General features: G+C 39.8%; 1 protein-coding gene across 1 annotated transcript in view; it reads right to left on the bottom strand.

Moving 5' to 3' along the window:
- Positions 1–408: 408 nt before the first annotated feature.
- Positions 409–18,197, bottom strand: part of GLDC (glycine decarboxylase) — a 36,865-nt gene continuing 19,076 nt past the window's right edge. Inside the window, exons 10-25 of the mRNA XM_042877342.1 lie at positions 17,844–17,983; positions 17,055–17,135; positions 16,410–16,507; positions 15,759–15,843; positions 15,112–15,153; positions 14,037–14,179; positions 13,793–13,868; positions 9,883–10,008; positions 8,919–9,068; positions 8,325–8,437; positions 7,522–7,663; positions 6,442–6,553; positions 5,082–5,177; positions 2,848–3,020; positions 2,052–2,132; positions 409–1,042 (exon numbers count right to left, since the gene is read on the bottom strand). Of these exons, the coding sequence (XP_042733276.1) occupies positions 899–1,042; positions 2,052–2,132; positions 2,848–3,020; positions 5,082–5,177; positions 6,442–6,553; positions 7,522–7,663; positions 8,325–8,437; positions 8,919–9,068; positions 9,883–10,008; positions 13,793–13,868; positions 14,037–14,179; positions 15,112–15,153; positions 15,759–15,843; positions 16,410–16,507; positions 17,055–17,135; positions 17,844–17,983 (1,802 nt within the window). The 3' untranslated portion in view covers positions 409–898. The remainder of the gene's footprint in view (positions 1,043–2,051; positions 2,133–2,847; positions 3,021–5,081; positions 5,178–6,441; positions 6,554–7,521; positions 7,664–8,324; positions 8,438–8,918; positions 9,069–9,882; positions 10,009–13,792; positions 13,869–14,036; positions 14,180–15,111; positions 15,154–15,758; positions 15,844–16,409; positions 16,508–17,054; positions 17,136–17,843; positions 17,984–18,197) is intronic.

An 18,197-nucleotide genomic window follows, 5' to 3' on the forward strand; every position in this document is an offset into this window, starting at 1 on the left:
GGTGTAGACTTACAAAACAAAGCAAGCTAAATACATCGAAACCAAAATCCAGAACAAGATACTTGAGAAATGATGTAAGGAGAATACTTTGTTAGACAAGATTTAACTCAAACTAAGCACTTCACAGTATACTAGAGAAGTTGTCTCATGCTTTCTCGGGAATAAGAAGAGAGGAGTAGATGGAACTACAAGGAAGAATTGATGTGATACAGACAGAAGGCAAGTTTGTTACCACTCAGTAAACCTAATCACTGAAAATGACAGATTTATCTCAATCTCTGCCAGCATTTTGCTTCATGTAGAATCTGTTACTGCTGTGGCAGTTCTGACAAATTAGAACTTCAGACTCAGAAGCCTCAGTTCCATACAAAAAAAAAAAAAACAGCTTAAGAGTTAAAATTCAAAAGGTTATGATACTTAAATTTTGACCAACTTTATTAGAATACTAACATTGGTAGATAAAAAACAGCACAAAATATTAACATTAGCAATGCTACCGGTAGTACATGAATTAAACAATCTACTTCATCTGTTTTTACAGAATATAAACAATTAGTCCTACAGTTAATGTTTATTACTATAGCTTTACACATCTGCACCTTCTCTAATTTCTGTAACCGTATTTTGTATACCACATCACGAACTGAGAGTTAACTGTTAAAGCTTTAGCACAGAGCAGAGAAAATGCTGAATCGAGGCAACTTCAACATCAACTGCTGTGGAACAAACACGTTTTGTTCATACCTACTATACTGATTGTATTTACATTTTGACTGGGTGGTGATTCAATTAACGAATGTGGTGATTATCCAAAATATACACAGTATATAAATCCCCTATCAGGTCTGGGAGGAAAAGGCCATCCTGATGGACTCAGAAACTCGAGCTGGAAGCAGTGTTATGAAGAAGCTCTCTTCTGCTCAGAGAAGGGAGATTCGTAGGCTTCCATTGGTGGGCAGGTACAAACCAGATGTTGGTCTCCATATATGTCATCAATGCGAGCAATCGTGGGCCAAAACTTGCTTTCAGGCTTCACAAAAGGCTGTATGCAGAAATAAAAGAAGACATTATTTTAACTGTTGCGCTAAGCAGCTGCGTAAATGTAACAGACGCCTGAAGTTTCAACAACAACCAAAGTTGGAGTGTGAAATCAAGCCTCCGGTGCATTTTCAATCCCATAAAGTCAACAAGTATGTATAACAAAAATGGCAGTTAGTTAAAGGAAAATTTAGATTCTCGAAAAAGTGCATCTCTGTCCTCTGACCCGAGCTTGCAAAGAAGCAGTCATGAAATAAACAGAAACTGTGATCCCTTGAATTACTGGCTAATGGGCGGAAACCAAAGAAAAGTGAAAGAGACTATCAAGATCTGAGCTGTTCAATGCAGTAATAATTTATATTAAAAAAAAAGTAAAACAAATATAATAAGGTGGTAAACTTCCTAAGTGCAGTTAAATTGTTCTTCTTTGAAACAGTACATGGCAATAAGGCAGATGTAAAGTAGATGCAGTTCAGTTTCAGGTGAGAAAAGTTACTGTCAAGATTGCGGAAAAAGCAGTTTTACACAGTGCTTCCAAGAAATCAGATACACTGCATCCCAGTCTGTCCTCTGTAGCTGACTCGCATTGGTGCTGCCTGCCCCATGCTGCCTTTCCATCTCATCAAACCCTCCTCTGAGCTCCTCATAGCAGAGCTGAACATTAAATGTGGTCTCTGTTTTCAGAGGCTGTGGTGCAGTATGTCTGAATTGAAGGGACTGGAGCTGTAACTTGCTTCCACCAAGAATAACCAATATCCAAGTGCTGGCATTACAAATCCAAGTTCACGTTTCCTTCATGTCTAGAGATTTTTTTAAAGATCTTTTTCCTTGTCTTGAAAAAGAAAACTTATAGAACTGCTGTAGAGCTCACACAAACAAACTGTGTAATGGCAAAAAGTACTTTGAAGTGTTTATTCCTACCAGACTAGTTCTTCTGCAATACATCAGAAAACCACAGAGCAGAAAGCAAATTCATGCATTACCACATCACTAACATTCCATCGTTTACTCACCAGTGGGAATGCTGCCACTTCTCGGGAATAAGGGCGATCCCACTTTGAAGAAGTGACACAGTTCAGAGTATGTGGTGACATCTGCAAGCACAAAGGCGTGTATGACATGAAATTACTCGATTCAATTGAACGTATCTTTGAGAATCTTCCTTAAGATTCACGTCATTACAGAAAAAATAATACAGACTGCTGTCTGGTATCTCCTTGAGACACAATGTATCTCGGGGGAAAAAAAGAGAAGAAAAAAAAAAGGAGTGGATCTAAAACAGGAAGCCACCCAGTATCTAGATGCATTCCATTTTGTCCAACATCACCCAAGATGTGAACGTGCTTCCAGCTTTTCACCACATTCCCTCAGTATTTAAAGATTCAGTGCAGCCTCACAACAGTTAACCAGAACTTGAGCCTGTAGCAGTATTGTGCCATAGTAGCTTAAGTAATTCATCTGGTCTTCATTTAACTGTTAGCTTTAAGGTCATTTCACTTCCTTTCTTAAATCAAATAAATAAGTAAGCAGTACTCCTTCACTAATTTAAGATGGTCCCCAAAAGTAGAGATCATATGCTTCTTTCAGTAACTTTCTCTACTGTGTCTGCGAAGTTTGAGCTTCTACTTTAAAAAGTCAGAATTCCAGGTTTTGAGAACTTTCAAGGTTTCTAAAGAATTTCAATCTGTAACCCCTGCTACTTCACTGTCACACAGCTATTTTCTGGAGTACTGAAAGACTGGGAAAGGGGCTTAAGTAAGTCTCAAGAGTAAAGCTGGAGCTGGCAACTTGCTCTACGTGTCTTCTTACCTTCAGAGGGTTAACCTGGGGGTCCATCCTGCCCTCCTCTATTTCAGCGATTTCCTGTCGAATACTGATCATTGCATCACAAAACCTGTCCAGCTCTGCCTTGTCTTCAGACTCCGTTGGTTCAATCATGAGAGTCCCTGCCACTGGCCAGGACATGGTTGGAGCATGAAAACCTGAAAACAGAATCAGTCACTGACAACGGGTCATAAGCCAACACATGCACAGCTAGCAACGGATTCAAAATTCAGCCCTTTAATCTTTACAGGAGTGAGCGCATGGATTGGTAGTGTACAGACAGATTTTAAAGTATTTAAAAGACAATTTTATTATCTTATTCACGAAAGGGTTTAAAGTTATTCACTGATAATGAAATGATCTTAAAAACTGCGCTTTTTGCTCTGTTTTTAACTCAACACATATTATCTTTCAATAATATCACAGAATGTTTTGTGTTGGAAGGGACCTTTAAGATCATCTAGTTCCAACTCCCCTGCTGTAGGCAGGCACGCCTCCCACTAGACCAGGGTGCCCAAAGCCCCATCCAGCCTGGCCTTCAAGTGCTTCCAGGGAGGGGTATCCACAGCCTGTCTGTGCCTGTTCCAGTAAGTCATCACTCTCATGGTAAACAGTTTCTCCCTGATATCTAGTCTAAATCTACCTTCTTCCAGTTTGAAACCATTTCCTCTCATCCTGTCCCTACATGCCTTTATAAAAAGTCCCTCCTCAGTCTCAGGTACTGGAAGGTCACTACAAGGTCTCTTTGGAGCCTTCTCTTCTCCAGGCTGAAAAGCCCCAGCTCTCTCAGCCTGTCTTGTAGGGGAGGTGCACCAGCCTCCGAACTTCAACTTCACGAAGTTGGCATGGGCCCACCTCTTATGCCTGTCCAGGTCCCTCTGGTTAGCATCCCTTTCCTCTGGCATGTCAGCTGCACCACTCAGCTTAGTAGTGCCTGCAAATTTGCTGAAAACTCGATCCCACTGTCCATGTCCACTACAGAGATGCTCCCAGCACTGATCCCTGAGGAATGCCACTCATCTCTGGTCTCCACTTGGACACTGAGTCATTGACCACCACATTCGGAGTGCAACCATCCAGCCAAATCCTTATCCAGCAAGTGGTCCATCCAGCAAATCCATCTTTCTCCAACTGGCAACTAGGATGGTGCGTGGGACAGTGTCAAACGCTTTGCACAAGTCCAGGTAGATGGTATCAGTAGCTCTTCCTTTATCCACTGATGGTGTAACCCCATTATAAAAGGCCACCAAGTTTGTCAGGCATGACTTGCCCTTGGTGAATCTCATCTTTATTTTCCACGTGTCTTAATAGGGCTTTCAGGAAGAAATATTCCATAATTGTTCCAGGCACAGAGGAGAGACAGCCTGGCCTATAGAATCATAGGTTCATTACAGTTGGAAGGATTGTTAAATGTTATGTTGTCCTACTCCCCTACAATGAAGAGGGATGTCCACAGCTAGATTGCCCAGGACCTGATCCAGTCTGGCCTTCAAAGTCTCCAGGGATAGGGCAGCAAACACATCTCTGGGAAACTTGTTCCAGTGCCTCACACTCTCACTGTAAAAGACTTTTTCCTTATATCCAAGCTAAATCTACCCTCTTTATGCTTGAAACCATTTCCCCTTGTTCTGTCACCACAGACCCTCCTAAAGAGTCCGTCCCCTTCTTTCCTGAAGCTTTACATACTGAAAGGCTGCTTTTAGTTCACCTCAAAGCCTTCTCTTCTCCAGGCTGAACAGCCCCGTTATTCAGGTTTATTGCCATTCCCTGCTGCTCACTTCAGTATTTGGTCCCTACATCCTCTTATCATATGCCAATGCAAGATTAATACAGATTTGTGCAGTAGGAGATGAATTAAAAAATGGGTTGCTTGTTATCATTTCTTTCCTGCAGTGCTGCCAAACACAGCCTTTAGGCTGCAGATCACATTCTTCAGAGCAAGCATACCAAAAACAACCTTGGAGTGCCCAACCACTCAGTCATGTAATTGCAAATTGGGAGGGCAGTTTACAAAGGCAGGGAATAGCAGCAGGTTCTTCAGTAGTTATAACAACCTCATAGATGCAAAAGCTCTTTAATGAGCTTAATGAGCATGTTGAAAAATGATGAGATGATCAAGGCAGATTCTTCATCCGTAAGAATGAGACGTTTTGGGAACCTTTTAGAATAGATTTGTGAATTTCTCCTTTAGGCTGCTGTTTAAAAGACATTTGACTAACCATAATCCTGAAGTCGCTTAGCAAGATCCACAGCTTCAACATTTGCTGTTTTTTTGAAAGGTCTTGTATCCAAAATAAATTCATGGGCTACGTAACCTGTAAGAAAAGCAATGTGGTTTACTTTTGGGAGAATAGCACAATCCATTGAGCAGTCTATCCTCATTGGTTTTGTGTAGAATATGATAAAGAGACAAAGTAAAAAATATCTGCTTTGTCAAAATCTCTACCCAGAGAAAGTACCAGGTAAGAGCTACACAACCCAGCATGTGAACACTGGTCCTCCAAGACCCACATGAGCTTAAGAGGCCTCATTTTCCAAGATGTATAGGAGAGGGTAGTCCAAGTAGCTCCGTATTGTTTGTAAGCTCTGGGAAAATAAATGGATTTGTCTGTAGCCCAACATCATTTGGATCACAGACTTTTTCAAATTAGCCACATATAAGAAAACTGATTTCATGTTACATCAGAGAAAAGCTCAAATCTGTTGTTACAAATAGGCTAAAGACCAAAGTTATCCAAAGTCATAATTCCGAAGAACTATGTTCCATTTCTTTAGTGAATCCTTCAAAATTTGAAAATTTTATTTACTTCCGTGAGGAAATTATATATTCTCCTCAAATGCAACCTGCAGGTTTAATCAGTTTGTACTCTTAAGTTCAATAAATGTGTTTTGAACTGCATACATACTGTACTCAAGTTTTCTCCAGTGCCATTTGACTTTAACAAGCAAAATAGCATTTTATTATAGTTATGATGGTCTAGTGTAACAGACAGGTAATTGTGTCCTTTCTTACTCCCTACTTTTACAGGACAGGAGAGTTGCATTAGGGAGCTGGAATGTAGCTGAAGTATTTCCCATTGTCAAAGAGATTCTCATCCTCCTTATAAAACAGAACAAGGAAACAAAGTGAGGATAGATATTTTTCATTTTTTCTCAGAGGATTGTATGTAAGCGGAAGTTTATGATGAAAAGTTCTTACATTGTTATGTGGGATATAGAGAGATTAGAACAGGCTTGGAGGCCTGACATCATTGCTTCTTTTTTTTTCTAATGCGTCATTAATTTACTGTTAGACTTCAAGGAGAACAGTTGGATTTTCCAACATTTACTCCATCTCCTGCCATCATTTCATGTAACTACAAAAAAAAGCATTTTTAGTTCTGCCTCCAGCTACCTCTGTTCCATTGCAGTACCTCCACAGAAGATGTAGCAGGCTATTCCTCTCCTTGTGTATGGAACAGGAGAAGACTGAGATTCAGCTGCCACATAGCATTAGGTAAGAGCTATACTGCAAGCCAGCTTTTACACAAAACATTCTGAAAAGAGCTTTGTAGAGGAAATCAAATTGCCACTACTTGCCTCTTACTCCTCTGAAAAGGATTTTGTAGTGCTTCTCTAGCCTCTTTGCCATGTAGTTTGCATTTAATATAGCGATCTCAGAAGCATGTTTAAGACCTTTTGCTCCCATTGTCTGAAAGAGGAATAACATGAGAATGTTTTTATATCTGTTTCTTCAAGCAAGATAAGCATGTTCTTATCCCAACAAAATGACAGAGTGGGAACACATGTGGCTCATTTACAGCAGCACACTGCTACTGCAGGTTTCCACACTGGACTCACAGGAAAGCACATGGAAGACATGGCTTGTTAGAATGCTGTGTGCCTAAGACCACATGTGGAAAGTAAACAGGTGAGTAACTCAACTCCAGAGATGGAGCAGCTTTGAAATGAAGAGAGCAGAACTGGTGAATTTCATCAAGTGGCTTCTATTTCTGCCTGTGCCCCTGCCACTGCCTGCATCTTCAGGCAAAAGGCACCCACAGAGCTGCCTGAAAAGCAGACTCTGCTGCCTGAACAGACACTGCTTTGGTGTCATATCACAGATGAAACTGTGCATTAACAAAGATTAGAGCCAATTGAATACAATTGCATACTTAATTCTCAGAGGGAAGGGCTGGAATTAGTGTTTGACTTTGAGTTAGGCTGACAGGGAGAATGCCAAAGCAGCCCTTGCAGTTCTCTCTGTAGATGGGACAACTGGGAAAATAAGTAGTTTCCAACCAGCTTTTAAACAAAAATTTAATGTCAGAGACAGCAGAGGGACAAGGCTGACAGCAGATTTTGCCTGATTGTGCAGACTTGTCCGCAAGTCCACTTGCCTTAGAATTATTACTGACAAGAGTCAGAAGAATGCAGGCTGTACAGGTACAACCCACTGTCATCCTGCCATATTAATAATTGTAACAGATGGCAATAGGCATTTCTACCTGAAAATAAGGAGATTCAAAGGATTTTAAAAATCTCTGGCTATGCCATGGGTGCACTGCAGTCTGTGCACTGCACTTAAACTGTCTATGTGATTTTAGTGATAGTGGTACTCAGGTCTGCTGAAAGAGAAACAGCCCTTCAGCTGATATGCCTTAAAAAAAGTCTACACACCTTGATATACACCCAGGAAATGGGCAATATGGCACTGGAACCCCAAGGTGCAGCACTGACAGTACCCAAAGGACAAGCATCCTTATCCGTCTGAATTTTGATGACAGGATGGGTAGGCAAGTAGGGAGCCAAATGTTTCTTCCTAAAACAGAAAGACTGACTTCAGAACTTAAAAATGTGCTGCTGTGTTACCATTCCTGAACATTTTCAGCAATAGACTCTCTTCACATTCCTTCCAAACACAGTCCACTAGGAGATCTGGTCAATGTCTTCTTCGGCAGAAAATGTAGTAGCTTAACTGTTGCCAGCGTAGGATGACACTCATTTTATAGACCATCAGAAGATACTCATGCAGGTATCCAAATAAAAATAATATTTTAAAGGAACAAGATTTATTTTTTTTAACAATAAAATTGGTCTGTAGGATAGAATCAAGATTTTCATCCACCATTTCAGTGGACTGTACACAATATCAGTTCTCAAAGCCCACAGATCAGTTCTGTATCCATTCAAAAACCAGACTGCTGAGCAGGATTTGCCATTCATACTAAGTGCCAACATGCAGTCAGGGCTTGCAAATACCGATGAGCCTCATCACTCAACAAATCAGCACGATTCTATGACATGATTATCCAGGAGAAGGACTAAAGTTTACAAACAGCAATATACTTCTCACACGAATAGCTCTATACTTAAAAGAACTGTCAATCAGGATTCATTAAGGGATTTTGTTTGTTTGCTATCTGGATTTATTTTTTTTTTTTAAATAAATTCCTTAAAAAAACTTAATTTAATATACTTACACTCCAATTGGTCCCATTCCAGGTCCTCCTCCTCCATGGGGAATGCAAAAGGTTTTGTGAAGGTTTAAGTGAGAGACATCAGAGCCATAATCTCCAGGACGACACAGACCCACCTGTGAAGTGAATACTTATATGTGAACTGATCTCCTGGCATTGAAAGACCTGCTGCCATTGCCCTCAAGAAAATTACACTGTAAGAGATGTTACACATTTTCCCATTTTCCTTTAACATGATGCATCACAAACAAGTATTGATGCAAACGCTGTGAGTTTTTTGCTTTAGGAATTCTCATTCATGTTTAAAGAATGCCTCTGACAAAAATTAGGCAGGCTAAGTCATTTTCATTGAATCATAGAATGGCCTGTGTTGAAAAGGACCACAGTGATCATCTGGTATTTCAAAGCAAATTTACATAAACAAAAGGTATACCAGCAACTAACTCCTATTATTATTCAAGGAATCCTCACCACCTCCCCTGAGCCCTGCATCATCTTGTAATGAAGTTATAGTCTGAACTGAATACTGCCAGGATACTTTTTTCCCAGAGAAACTACAGGTTCAATTGTATTATATCTGCCTAGGAGATCATATACCTGGGCGTTCATATTTGCTCCATCCAGGTAAACCTGGCCTCCATGTCTGTGAATCAGATCACACACATCTGCAATCTCCTCTTCAAATACACCATTGGTAGAAGGGTACGTGATCATGATGGCTGCCAAGTTGTCTTTGTGCTTGTCCACCTGGAGGCAGAGAGGCAGGCAGAGGAAAAGGTCACTGAGGCTCATAAAGCTCCTTCAAGACAAGACCTCTACTCAGCTAATGTTTATCAGCCTAAGTCACTTACAGTAAGCAAGTACCGGCTCTCATATTCACCAACACCTAAGCAGAAGGAGTGTTTTCTTGATAGGTCAGAATTTTAAATTGCAGAAGCGTGGTATGAGAAGTCAAAAAGCAGACACTTTTGAGACCTTTAAACAAACCAGGTGAAACACTTGCTCTTCAAGGTAACGTCATGCACAGGTTATAGCTTTGTTTTCAGCAGCATAGATCTATTACTACCATAAAAAGCTGCTCAAATATGTATTTTTAGAAATGTGTCCTGCTAATTCCTTGGATTCCCAGGATTCACCTGCAGCAAATCTACTCAAAAAAGTGAAAAAAGTTGCCTAGCAACACCCTCTCCAGCAGAGATGCTCTTGAATTTAACCAAGTAAATGCTACAGTGCAGTCTGAAAGGTCTCAGCCTCACAAACACGCTCCTTTCATTTCAAATACTAAACGCAGATGGGAACGTTTTGCTGTAAAAGAGCCTGCTGAGACTCACTCAGCCACTCCTGCACAAAAGATCCTCAAATTAAAGGAAATCTCGTAAGTCACATGGCTTGAATCTGAATGAGAAAAAATGAAAGAAATACTCATTCCTTTCAAGTACATATTCACTATTTTCTGCCCTATTTTCTCTCAGATGAGTATCCAATTTGTCTGTCAAAACTATTACCTGTTGAGGAGAAGGAGTGCTCCTGCCTTGAACGCTAAAGCTGATTAAACACTCACCATCGCTTTTAAATGGGAGATATCAATGCTCCCATTTTTATCCACTTCAATTGGCTGAATCTTCATTCCTGCCATTTGTGCACTTGCTGGATTTGTACCATGAGCAGATCTAGGAATAAGGCAAACCTTGGAAGGAAAAAGAAGCAGGTCTATAGTACAGCCAGTCATACAAGTCTTTGAATACTACGGTTCATACTCAGCACAAACTCATTATCACAGTTCTTAAAAGGGAGACAAAGGAAATGTTTATGAGTAAACTGCTACTTGCATCAAACACTGAAACTTAGTTTTCTTTGGAGAAACCAGGAAGAAGCATCAAAATACCCATTAGGAAAACAAAGTTTCTTTTGCTCGATAAATCATATTTAGGAAACTGTGGAAAATGTGTTTCCAGAACATCATTTCAGAGACTTTTTATTGCAATTATTCATTTATTGTCTTTATTTTCCAGTCTGGTGCTGAGTATAATGACCTGGCAGGAAAAACTACCTGATTCTAACCTTCCACTAAATCCCAACTGACTTAAGCATTTCCTTCTCTATTCTATTGCCATTTCTTTTATTATAACTAACAAGTTTCAGGCAGTTACTTACAGCCTCTTTACAGCTCAGTTAAAAAAAAGAGAGAGAGAAAGAGAGAGAAAAAAAAAGGAAGGGCTTTTACTTATATAAATATTAGCTCTTATCAGTGACAATTAGGAAAATAGAGATCTGGAGTTCCCAGACACTTATCAGGAACTCCATCCATTCTAAAGTCAATAAATACACCTTTTTCCTTCCTTCCTTCTTCCCTTCCTTCCTTCCTCCTTTCCTCCCTCCTTTCCTCCTTCCTTTCTTTTTAAGCTCTTTTACTTCTATTAAGTGGTTATATTAAAATATTTGTCTATTTTGTCTATTACGATTCTCTTGAGAAGATTAATTTAACAAAGCTCAGTAAGTTACTCAATATGAGCTGTATTAAATAACTAACATCAAGGCTGTCGGTTGGGTTTCTTGTTTGTTTGGATGATTTCACAGAAAAATGCACTGTGACCTCTACCTCATGCTCCATGGAGATGCTAAGACAAATGCTGATTACTTCAAAAGCTATTTCAAGCTACTAAGCACTCAGTCTCAGCAGATGGATATTTGCTCTTTTTGCATTGAAATAACAGTGTTTCACTGTGCAGCTGTGCTGAAAGAAATACAAAGATCACGGCTCTACTGGTGACACATCCACTGTGACACTTCCATGGTAATTTTAAATGGTAATGTTAAGTGCCACCCAGTCCTGGTGGATTGTATCTGCAGCTGCTGGATTCAGAAGTTATTGATTAGACTACAAAGCAAACAGATGCTGTGAGCTGTAATTGAATGTAAGGTTGTAGGTCTTTTTTCCAGAAGAGGGCACCAGATCCAAATGAGGCTGACTGCAAGAAGCTTGATCAGCTGCTTCAGTTTACTTTCCTAAATTGCAAAACAAATAAGAAAGCAAAACAATAGAAAACAAACAAACAACAAAAAGCCCAACTAATCTCTTAGCACAACACTATGTATGCTTTGCAGAAGAAGCTAGTGAGAACACCTCTACTTTCTATAATATGGTCAATATATGGAAAGAAATGGGTGTGAAATGAAACAGATCTGAACTTGAAATTTACAAGGACAGACGCTAATTCATAGAAAGTAGTGATGCTACAGTGTCATGTATTAAACACTGTAGTAGTAATGAAGTCCCATAGCAGTGACTTTAACCTTAAACACTTCAGACCTTCTTCTGTTGCCTCTTCATGTGTCTAGAACAGAGATCAGGCTGCCTACCAGCAATGAGCCCTGCCACTCAATCTTTCCCTTTTCACTACTGCTTTAAATTTAAAATGGCTATATAAGGCTTTCTTTGCATCGCATACATAGTAGCCTTCCAATGTGAAACAGAGAAAACAGAACCAGCAGTTAGTTACAGTTAAACAAAAGCATCACCACAAAGGAAGGTTGAATAAATTCTGCAGGCAGCTGCAGTACCTGCACAGTTAATCTCTAGAGTTAGAACTAAAACTATTAAACACGGTTCCTAGCAAGAACTGGTTCGTCTTTGGGGTTAGCTATATCACCACTCAGGTTTACAAGAACTCTCTTTTATCAGGCTTCAATGGTATAGCTTGAAGTGATTCCTTGAGGTCAAAGTTTCAGGTAGACAGTACTGAAGAGAATAAAAATTAAGACTTCTGAGTCTAGCCTTACCACCTGAAGATTATAATTGAAAACTCTTTTCCATTACTCATCCAGAACTTTGTGGAGCTTGAGAAGAAAGGCTATCTTCACATATTTTACAGAAATTTATTTGAAGCAGTTTAAATAGTCAAGAACTGGATGAGCCTTGATACAGGTGATTCCTGTTAATGGGCCTTGTCTCAAATGTGGTGCTGTCAGACCCCGTGCCTTGCCTACCATGTTGCTCTGGCTACATGGAGGCTGGATAGGCACAAAACAGTATGAGCTGCTGGGAATGGGACCACAAGCCCATTTGGGTAGACAGTACCAAGATATCAGAGGTATCAGCAGCACCAGGTAAAAGCCCAAATCCTCCCATCCCCTGTCTCACAGGGTTCAACCTTCTTGGGGCACATTTTTCTGTCACCTCAACAACAAGTTCTTCACTCTTATGCCAGCACCAAAACAGGTTCCACACACACAGTAACAAGCCAAAGATGTTAAATAATAAAATCAAACATCTGATGTAAGGATGTACAAAAAACTCAAGAGCTCATGCAAGAAAGTTGGACAGATCAACAGCTGAGGAGAAAAGCGAGGTGTAATCCTCGTCTCCACAGGGTAGCTCACACAGAACAGGAACAGCATCATTCCAGGGACATATGTCAGCCCAGACACATGGCCATTGCTTTTATCAGAATGTTCCCAGTCACAGCAAAATGAAGTGATAAGCAGCATAGCAAACTGCAAGGTCTGGAAGCAGCCATTTAAAAGCCCTGAGCTCAGATACACAGTAAAGCAACAAGCTCTGTGACCAGCATAGGGAGCCTTCCAATAAACAGATTGGCATGCTCAGATCAAAACTGTAATTACCTTAGCTCCACGTTGGACACCAAAAAGGACAGTGGTGGGTTGGCCTGGCCAACAGTCAAACACCCACACAGCTGCTCACTCATTCCCCTCTCCCGTGGGACAAGGAGAAAATAGAGGTAAGGTGAGAAGATTCATGGACTGAGATAATGATAATTTAAATAGGGAAAACAAAAGCTGTGTCCACAGCCAAACCAAGAAGAGGAATTCCTTCACTACTTCCCATCAGCAGGCACATATTTAGTCACCTCCTGGAAAGCAGGGCCTCAGCATGTTTAATGGTTGTTTGGGAAAATCAATTCCATAACCATGAACTTGCCCCTTTCATCCTTCTTTTCCTGAGCTTTGACTGTGGAGCATGACATTACATGGTGTGGAATACCACTATGGTTAGTTCAGTCAGCTGTTCTGGCTGTGTCACCTCCCAGCTTCTTGCCCACCCAGCCTACTCACTTGAGGATGGGGTGCAGGGCAGAATGGGAAAGAGGAGCCTTGACACTCTGCATGCAGTAGACAAAATAACGGTGTAACTATTAGTGCTTTACCAGCTCCATATGCAGAGCACAGCACCATACGGCCTGCTGTGAACAAAGCTAACCCCATCCCAGACAGACTCAAAATGGATCCAGACCATTTGATAAAACTTTTCCTCACTCCCACTGCTTATTCAGTGAATTAATACTTTTAATACAGTACACATGATCTGTGAGGAAAGCAGTGAATAACAAAAGGCTTGTCAGAGACAAGGACACAAGGACAGCCTAGTTTTGGGTGAGCCCTAGCTTCCAAACCAACTCTCCTGTCTCCACTTCCCACCCCCAGTTCCTCCCCAGACAAGCGTTGACACTTACACTTCTATGGCGTTCTCCTTTTGCATTTAAATAAGCTTTGATTGCAGCCAAACCTGCATACTCTCCTTGGGCTCCACTGCAAGAGAAAAACAAAGACTGTTAAGAAAGAACATGAATCAGAACGGATTACCACTCTGCAGAAGCTTTCTGCCAGTTTTGTCTTTCACATTTTCTTCAGGAATAAGTTTTTGGAGTCCTTGTGAATGAGCAAATGTTAAAAAAAAAAAAAAAAAAAACCTCCTACCTGTTTGGTTGGAAGGAGATTTTGTCATAGCCAGTAATCTCACATAGGTCCTTCTCTAAATCTCTGAAAAGCTGCTGATAGCCCTGAGCTTGTTCCAAAGGCACAAAAGGGTGGATGCTGGCAAATTCTTTCCATGAAATCGGCTTAAACAAACAAACAAACAAAATCCTCAAGTGTTGTAAAAATAAGAATTCTGAAGACAACTCTGTTTTGTTGTTAATTTCTCTAAAGAAAATAAGCTGCCCTTGCTCAAATAAAGACCAAGTATTTCTTGCATGTCAACATAAATTCCCAACCTATGTGAAGGATGATTCTCAAAAACATTTTTTAACATTCAGGAGATGTTTAAAATCCTCACTTGCTTCTTTTTAGTTACTTGTGCTTATGTGCAGCTGTGAGATCACAGGGCAAAAAGAGATGATTCAAGGAACAGTGCCTAACAATCTGCTTCATAAACTTCTGTTAATTTCAATTTTAATATAAAAGACAAAAAAAAGTAGGGACAAGGTACAGAAATGACTGAGAGGAGGGGGAGAAATCTAGCAAGCAAGTAGCAACAAGGAGAGAGAGGAAAAAATCAAAGGGTATTCAGTACCCAATGCTGGCTAAGCTGATACCAGCTGTAAAGAAATGAAGATAGATGGAGACTCCAACTCCTCACCTGAGAACAAGGACAGTTCCCCTAAGGAGCAGCAAATTGTCTAAAGGCAAGAACTGTGTTTTACTGTAAGATTTGTGAAACAGCTAGAAGTTAGGTACAGCAACAGCATTAGGGAACATGAATGTAACACCTAATATTTATTACATATATTACAAATACATGTCTATTTTTTTTCCCAGATGAAGCCTTCAAAGCCACTTTCTTGCTTTTGCTGCACTCCTTACGAACTTCTTGAAGCTTTTTCAAAGTAAAAGACAGAGTCAACCCCATTAGCTTATTCTGAAACTTGGGGCGCCCCCCCCCCTCCTCCCTTATGGAGACCTAGAGCAATGCCACCCTGTACTTCTCATGTGTCTTCATTGACACTGGCTGCATAATGTAGGTTGCAGGTAAGACACTATTATTGCAACTTACCGCAAGTTCAGTTGAACTATTGAGCTTCATTGTACAGGACCCCTAAAAATGGAAAACCATTTGTCAGTATATATTAAGAGATCTGCTCTGAGAGTAATGCTTCCTATTTATTATGTTGGCTCACAGTGTCAGAGGCAGATGGTGTATGGCAGTCAAGGTTGAACTTTCCCACCAACACCCTGTTACACTTTGGTGCTGTGTAACAGATGGCAGCAGAGAGACACTCTGACAGAATGATGACTGACATGGAAGTGCAGATGAAGTGAAGGTGTGTCACTGACTTCCTCAGGTTGAAAAGATTACACCCACTGACATTCACTGACACTTGCTGAACGCATCTGGAGACCAACAGTGGTGGTGGGCACTGAGTTTCAGCAGTGGCAACAGCAACAGTGGGTTACTTCCACTTGTGCAGATCTTTACAACCACAGCATGCAGGCTCTTGTTCATCACTGGTATAAGTGAATAGCTAGCGGTGGTGCCTACACTAAAAACTAGTATTTTGTAGCTGCAAATTTACTCTACCAAGCAGTGTTATTGTGCTCTTTGTATTTGTTGTAATTTCCATGGAAATAAATAGGAGGCATTACTTTCAGGATGATCTACGTATGTATGTAACTTTTTTTCTCTTGTTGGCAAATACCCACCAAAGGAATCATGCTGTGAACGAGAGAAATATCTTTGTTTTCTAACTTCTTCATGTACCGCACAATATTTGTCTCAGAGTGATAGCTGGAGGACACAAAACATGGTGTTAAGGCAAGCAAGAGAAGCCCTACCACCAGGCTGATCTATACTCCGAAAAGGAAACACCACTGAAAAATAATAATAATAATAATTCTTAAAAATTAATAATAAAAAAGTAAGACTACGCAGGTGTAAGTGCAGCCCACCCACCCCTTTAATTTTTAGTTTTTATCAGATACTTATTTCAAATCATTAATTTATGCTACCTAGGAATAATGTGGATGAAAAGCAGCTGTTATCGGTAGCTGAGAAATGCTATCACTGAACGTTGACTTTGCGATTTCAAGAAAGTCTGCCAATATTAGGTCTCAAATAATACTGGTACAATGTAGCAAACTGATGAAAACATACATTCTACCTGTGACCATGCTTTGCTCAATTAAAATTTAAAAGTTGTCTAAAAATGCTACTAAATTGATTATTTCAATTAGTAACAAGTGACTGTGACTACAGATACAAAACTATACTCAATGGACTTCCCAGTACAACTTTTGAAAGACAATATTATCAGTTTCCATTTTAAAACTCAGATTTACAGCAATTTCACAAACCTGTTGAAAACCTGATGTGTCAAGAATTTGGAAGTTCTCTTAAACGGGGTGCTAAGGATCCCCTTGGTTTCTTCACCCATTCCTTCAGCAACTAGTTCCTTTGACACAAACAAACACAAAGTCAGAGACTTTCAGATACATTTCTCTTTTCATCTTCACTTTCTAGAAGAAATAGCTTGAATCAGCAGCATACCACAAGCCATAGTCAGTTCTCCAGGTGAAAACACTATTAGCATATGTACATGTTTTTATCTAGCTTATCAACAGTATAGTAAAACTGGCACAGAAGTCTCAGTAGTCCCTTCATCTTGGAAGTACTGCTGCCAATTACCAATGATATGCAAAAAAAAAAAAAAAAAAAATCCTGTGGAACAAAGATAACTGACCTCCATGCCCTCAACTCCACAAAGCAATAATGGGTTAACATAGTGTGTCTAGACTGACCAAAAGAACTAAGCTTCATAACCAACTGAATACATCACTGTTGATTTATTCTGTCTCTCGCTGTAAGGCAGGATCTGAAATTGTCAGTATTTAACAAACAGATGCCATAAAGATAACCCCTACGTGAAAACACAGTTTTGTTTTTCACTGCATTTCTGAAACATTCAGATTAATTTAATGCATGTTCTGTTGTCCACTTACGGCTGAAGACTCGCAACCAAAAATCCATAATATGTCATCGAGGTCTTTCTCATTTACAGTTTCATCAAGTGATACTCCAAGCTACGGACAAAAGCAACACTCATTAATCAAAGCTGTCATTTCTGGGGGCATACTCTATTTGTTTTTGCCAAGAAAAAGACATTCCAGATGCACATGACAAAAGAAAAAGACAAAAATCTCTGCATGCAACAGTATGCAAATGTCACATTGTTTTATGTAACAGAGGCACAAATTTTATTAATATATAATTTTCTGATTCCCACCTTTCCCTTTCTAAGTCATCCACACTGAACAGATCACAAGCTGGAAAATTTGTGACTTCAATTCTAACACTTCTAAGTAAACTGGAAAATCTCCTATTTTGCTAGACCACTGCCACTCCAATCTCATTTTAAAGAACAGGATTTTTCACAGTCCTTAGTGGCTACCATAATGTGGGCTATATTATCATCTGTCTTTAGAGCCAAAGGACCTGAAATTTGCAGGTCATGAATTCCACAGTTTAGATTCTCTCTATAGAGCCCTTAATGGAATATTTAAAATGAAATAATTAGAAAACCTATTAAGCATAAAATGAAAACACAGTTCATCTTTCTGGAAATTTGGCACATTCTTTGTACTGTCTTTATAATTGACTGTTATATCTGGCCAAATTACAAGAAACTTTTTCTATTCAATTTCTATCAATTATTAATTTCCTTCTTTTCAACACATTATGAGTGGAAAAAGTCATGCTATAAAATTTCTGAAAGGTTTAAAGTTGCTTACTTTGCCATCACTGTAAATCCGAAAATTGATCTTCCTAAGAGCTGCCCTGTCCAAAACCTCTTTGACCGAGCATCCACATGTGACCGTCAAGGTATCAAAGAACACATCATGATGCAGTTTATGACCAGCTCGCCTGAGACCTATAAAACACGTTAAGTTAATGCTATCGTCTGCTCTAGTGCTTGCTTACACAGCAACACTACATCAGACTTGCAAGTAAATGCTGCTATACACTAAAAAGAGACGTTCCCCTTGTGTACAGAGCAGTGAAATCACCAGCTTTAATAGCAAAATACCATTGTGCATGAAATGCATCTGTATCAGATTCAGGTCTAGTTAGTAATGCAGACTGAT

Source organism: Lagopus leucura, unplaced genomic scaffold (assembly GCF_019238085.1).
Source record: "Lagopus leucura isolate 7727_CA_CO unplaced genomic scaffold, USGS_WTPT01 Super-Scaffold_100018, whole genome shotgun sequence".
Classification (NCBI taxonomy): Eukaryota; Metazoa; Chordata; class Aves; order Galliformes; family Phasianidae; genus Lagopus; species Lagopus leucura.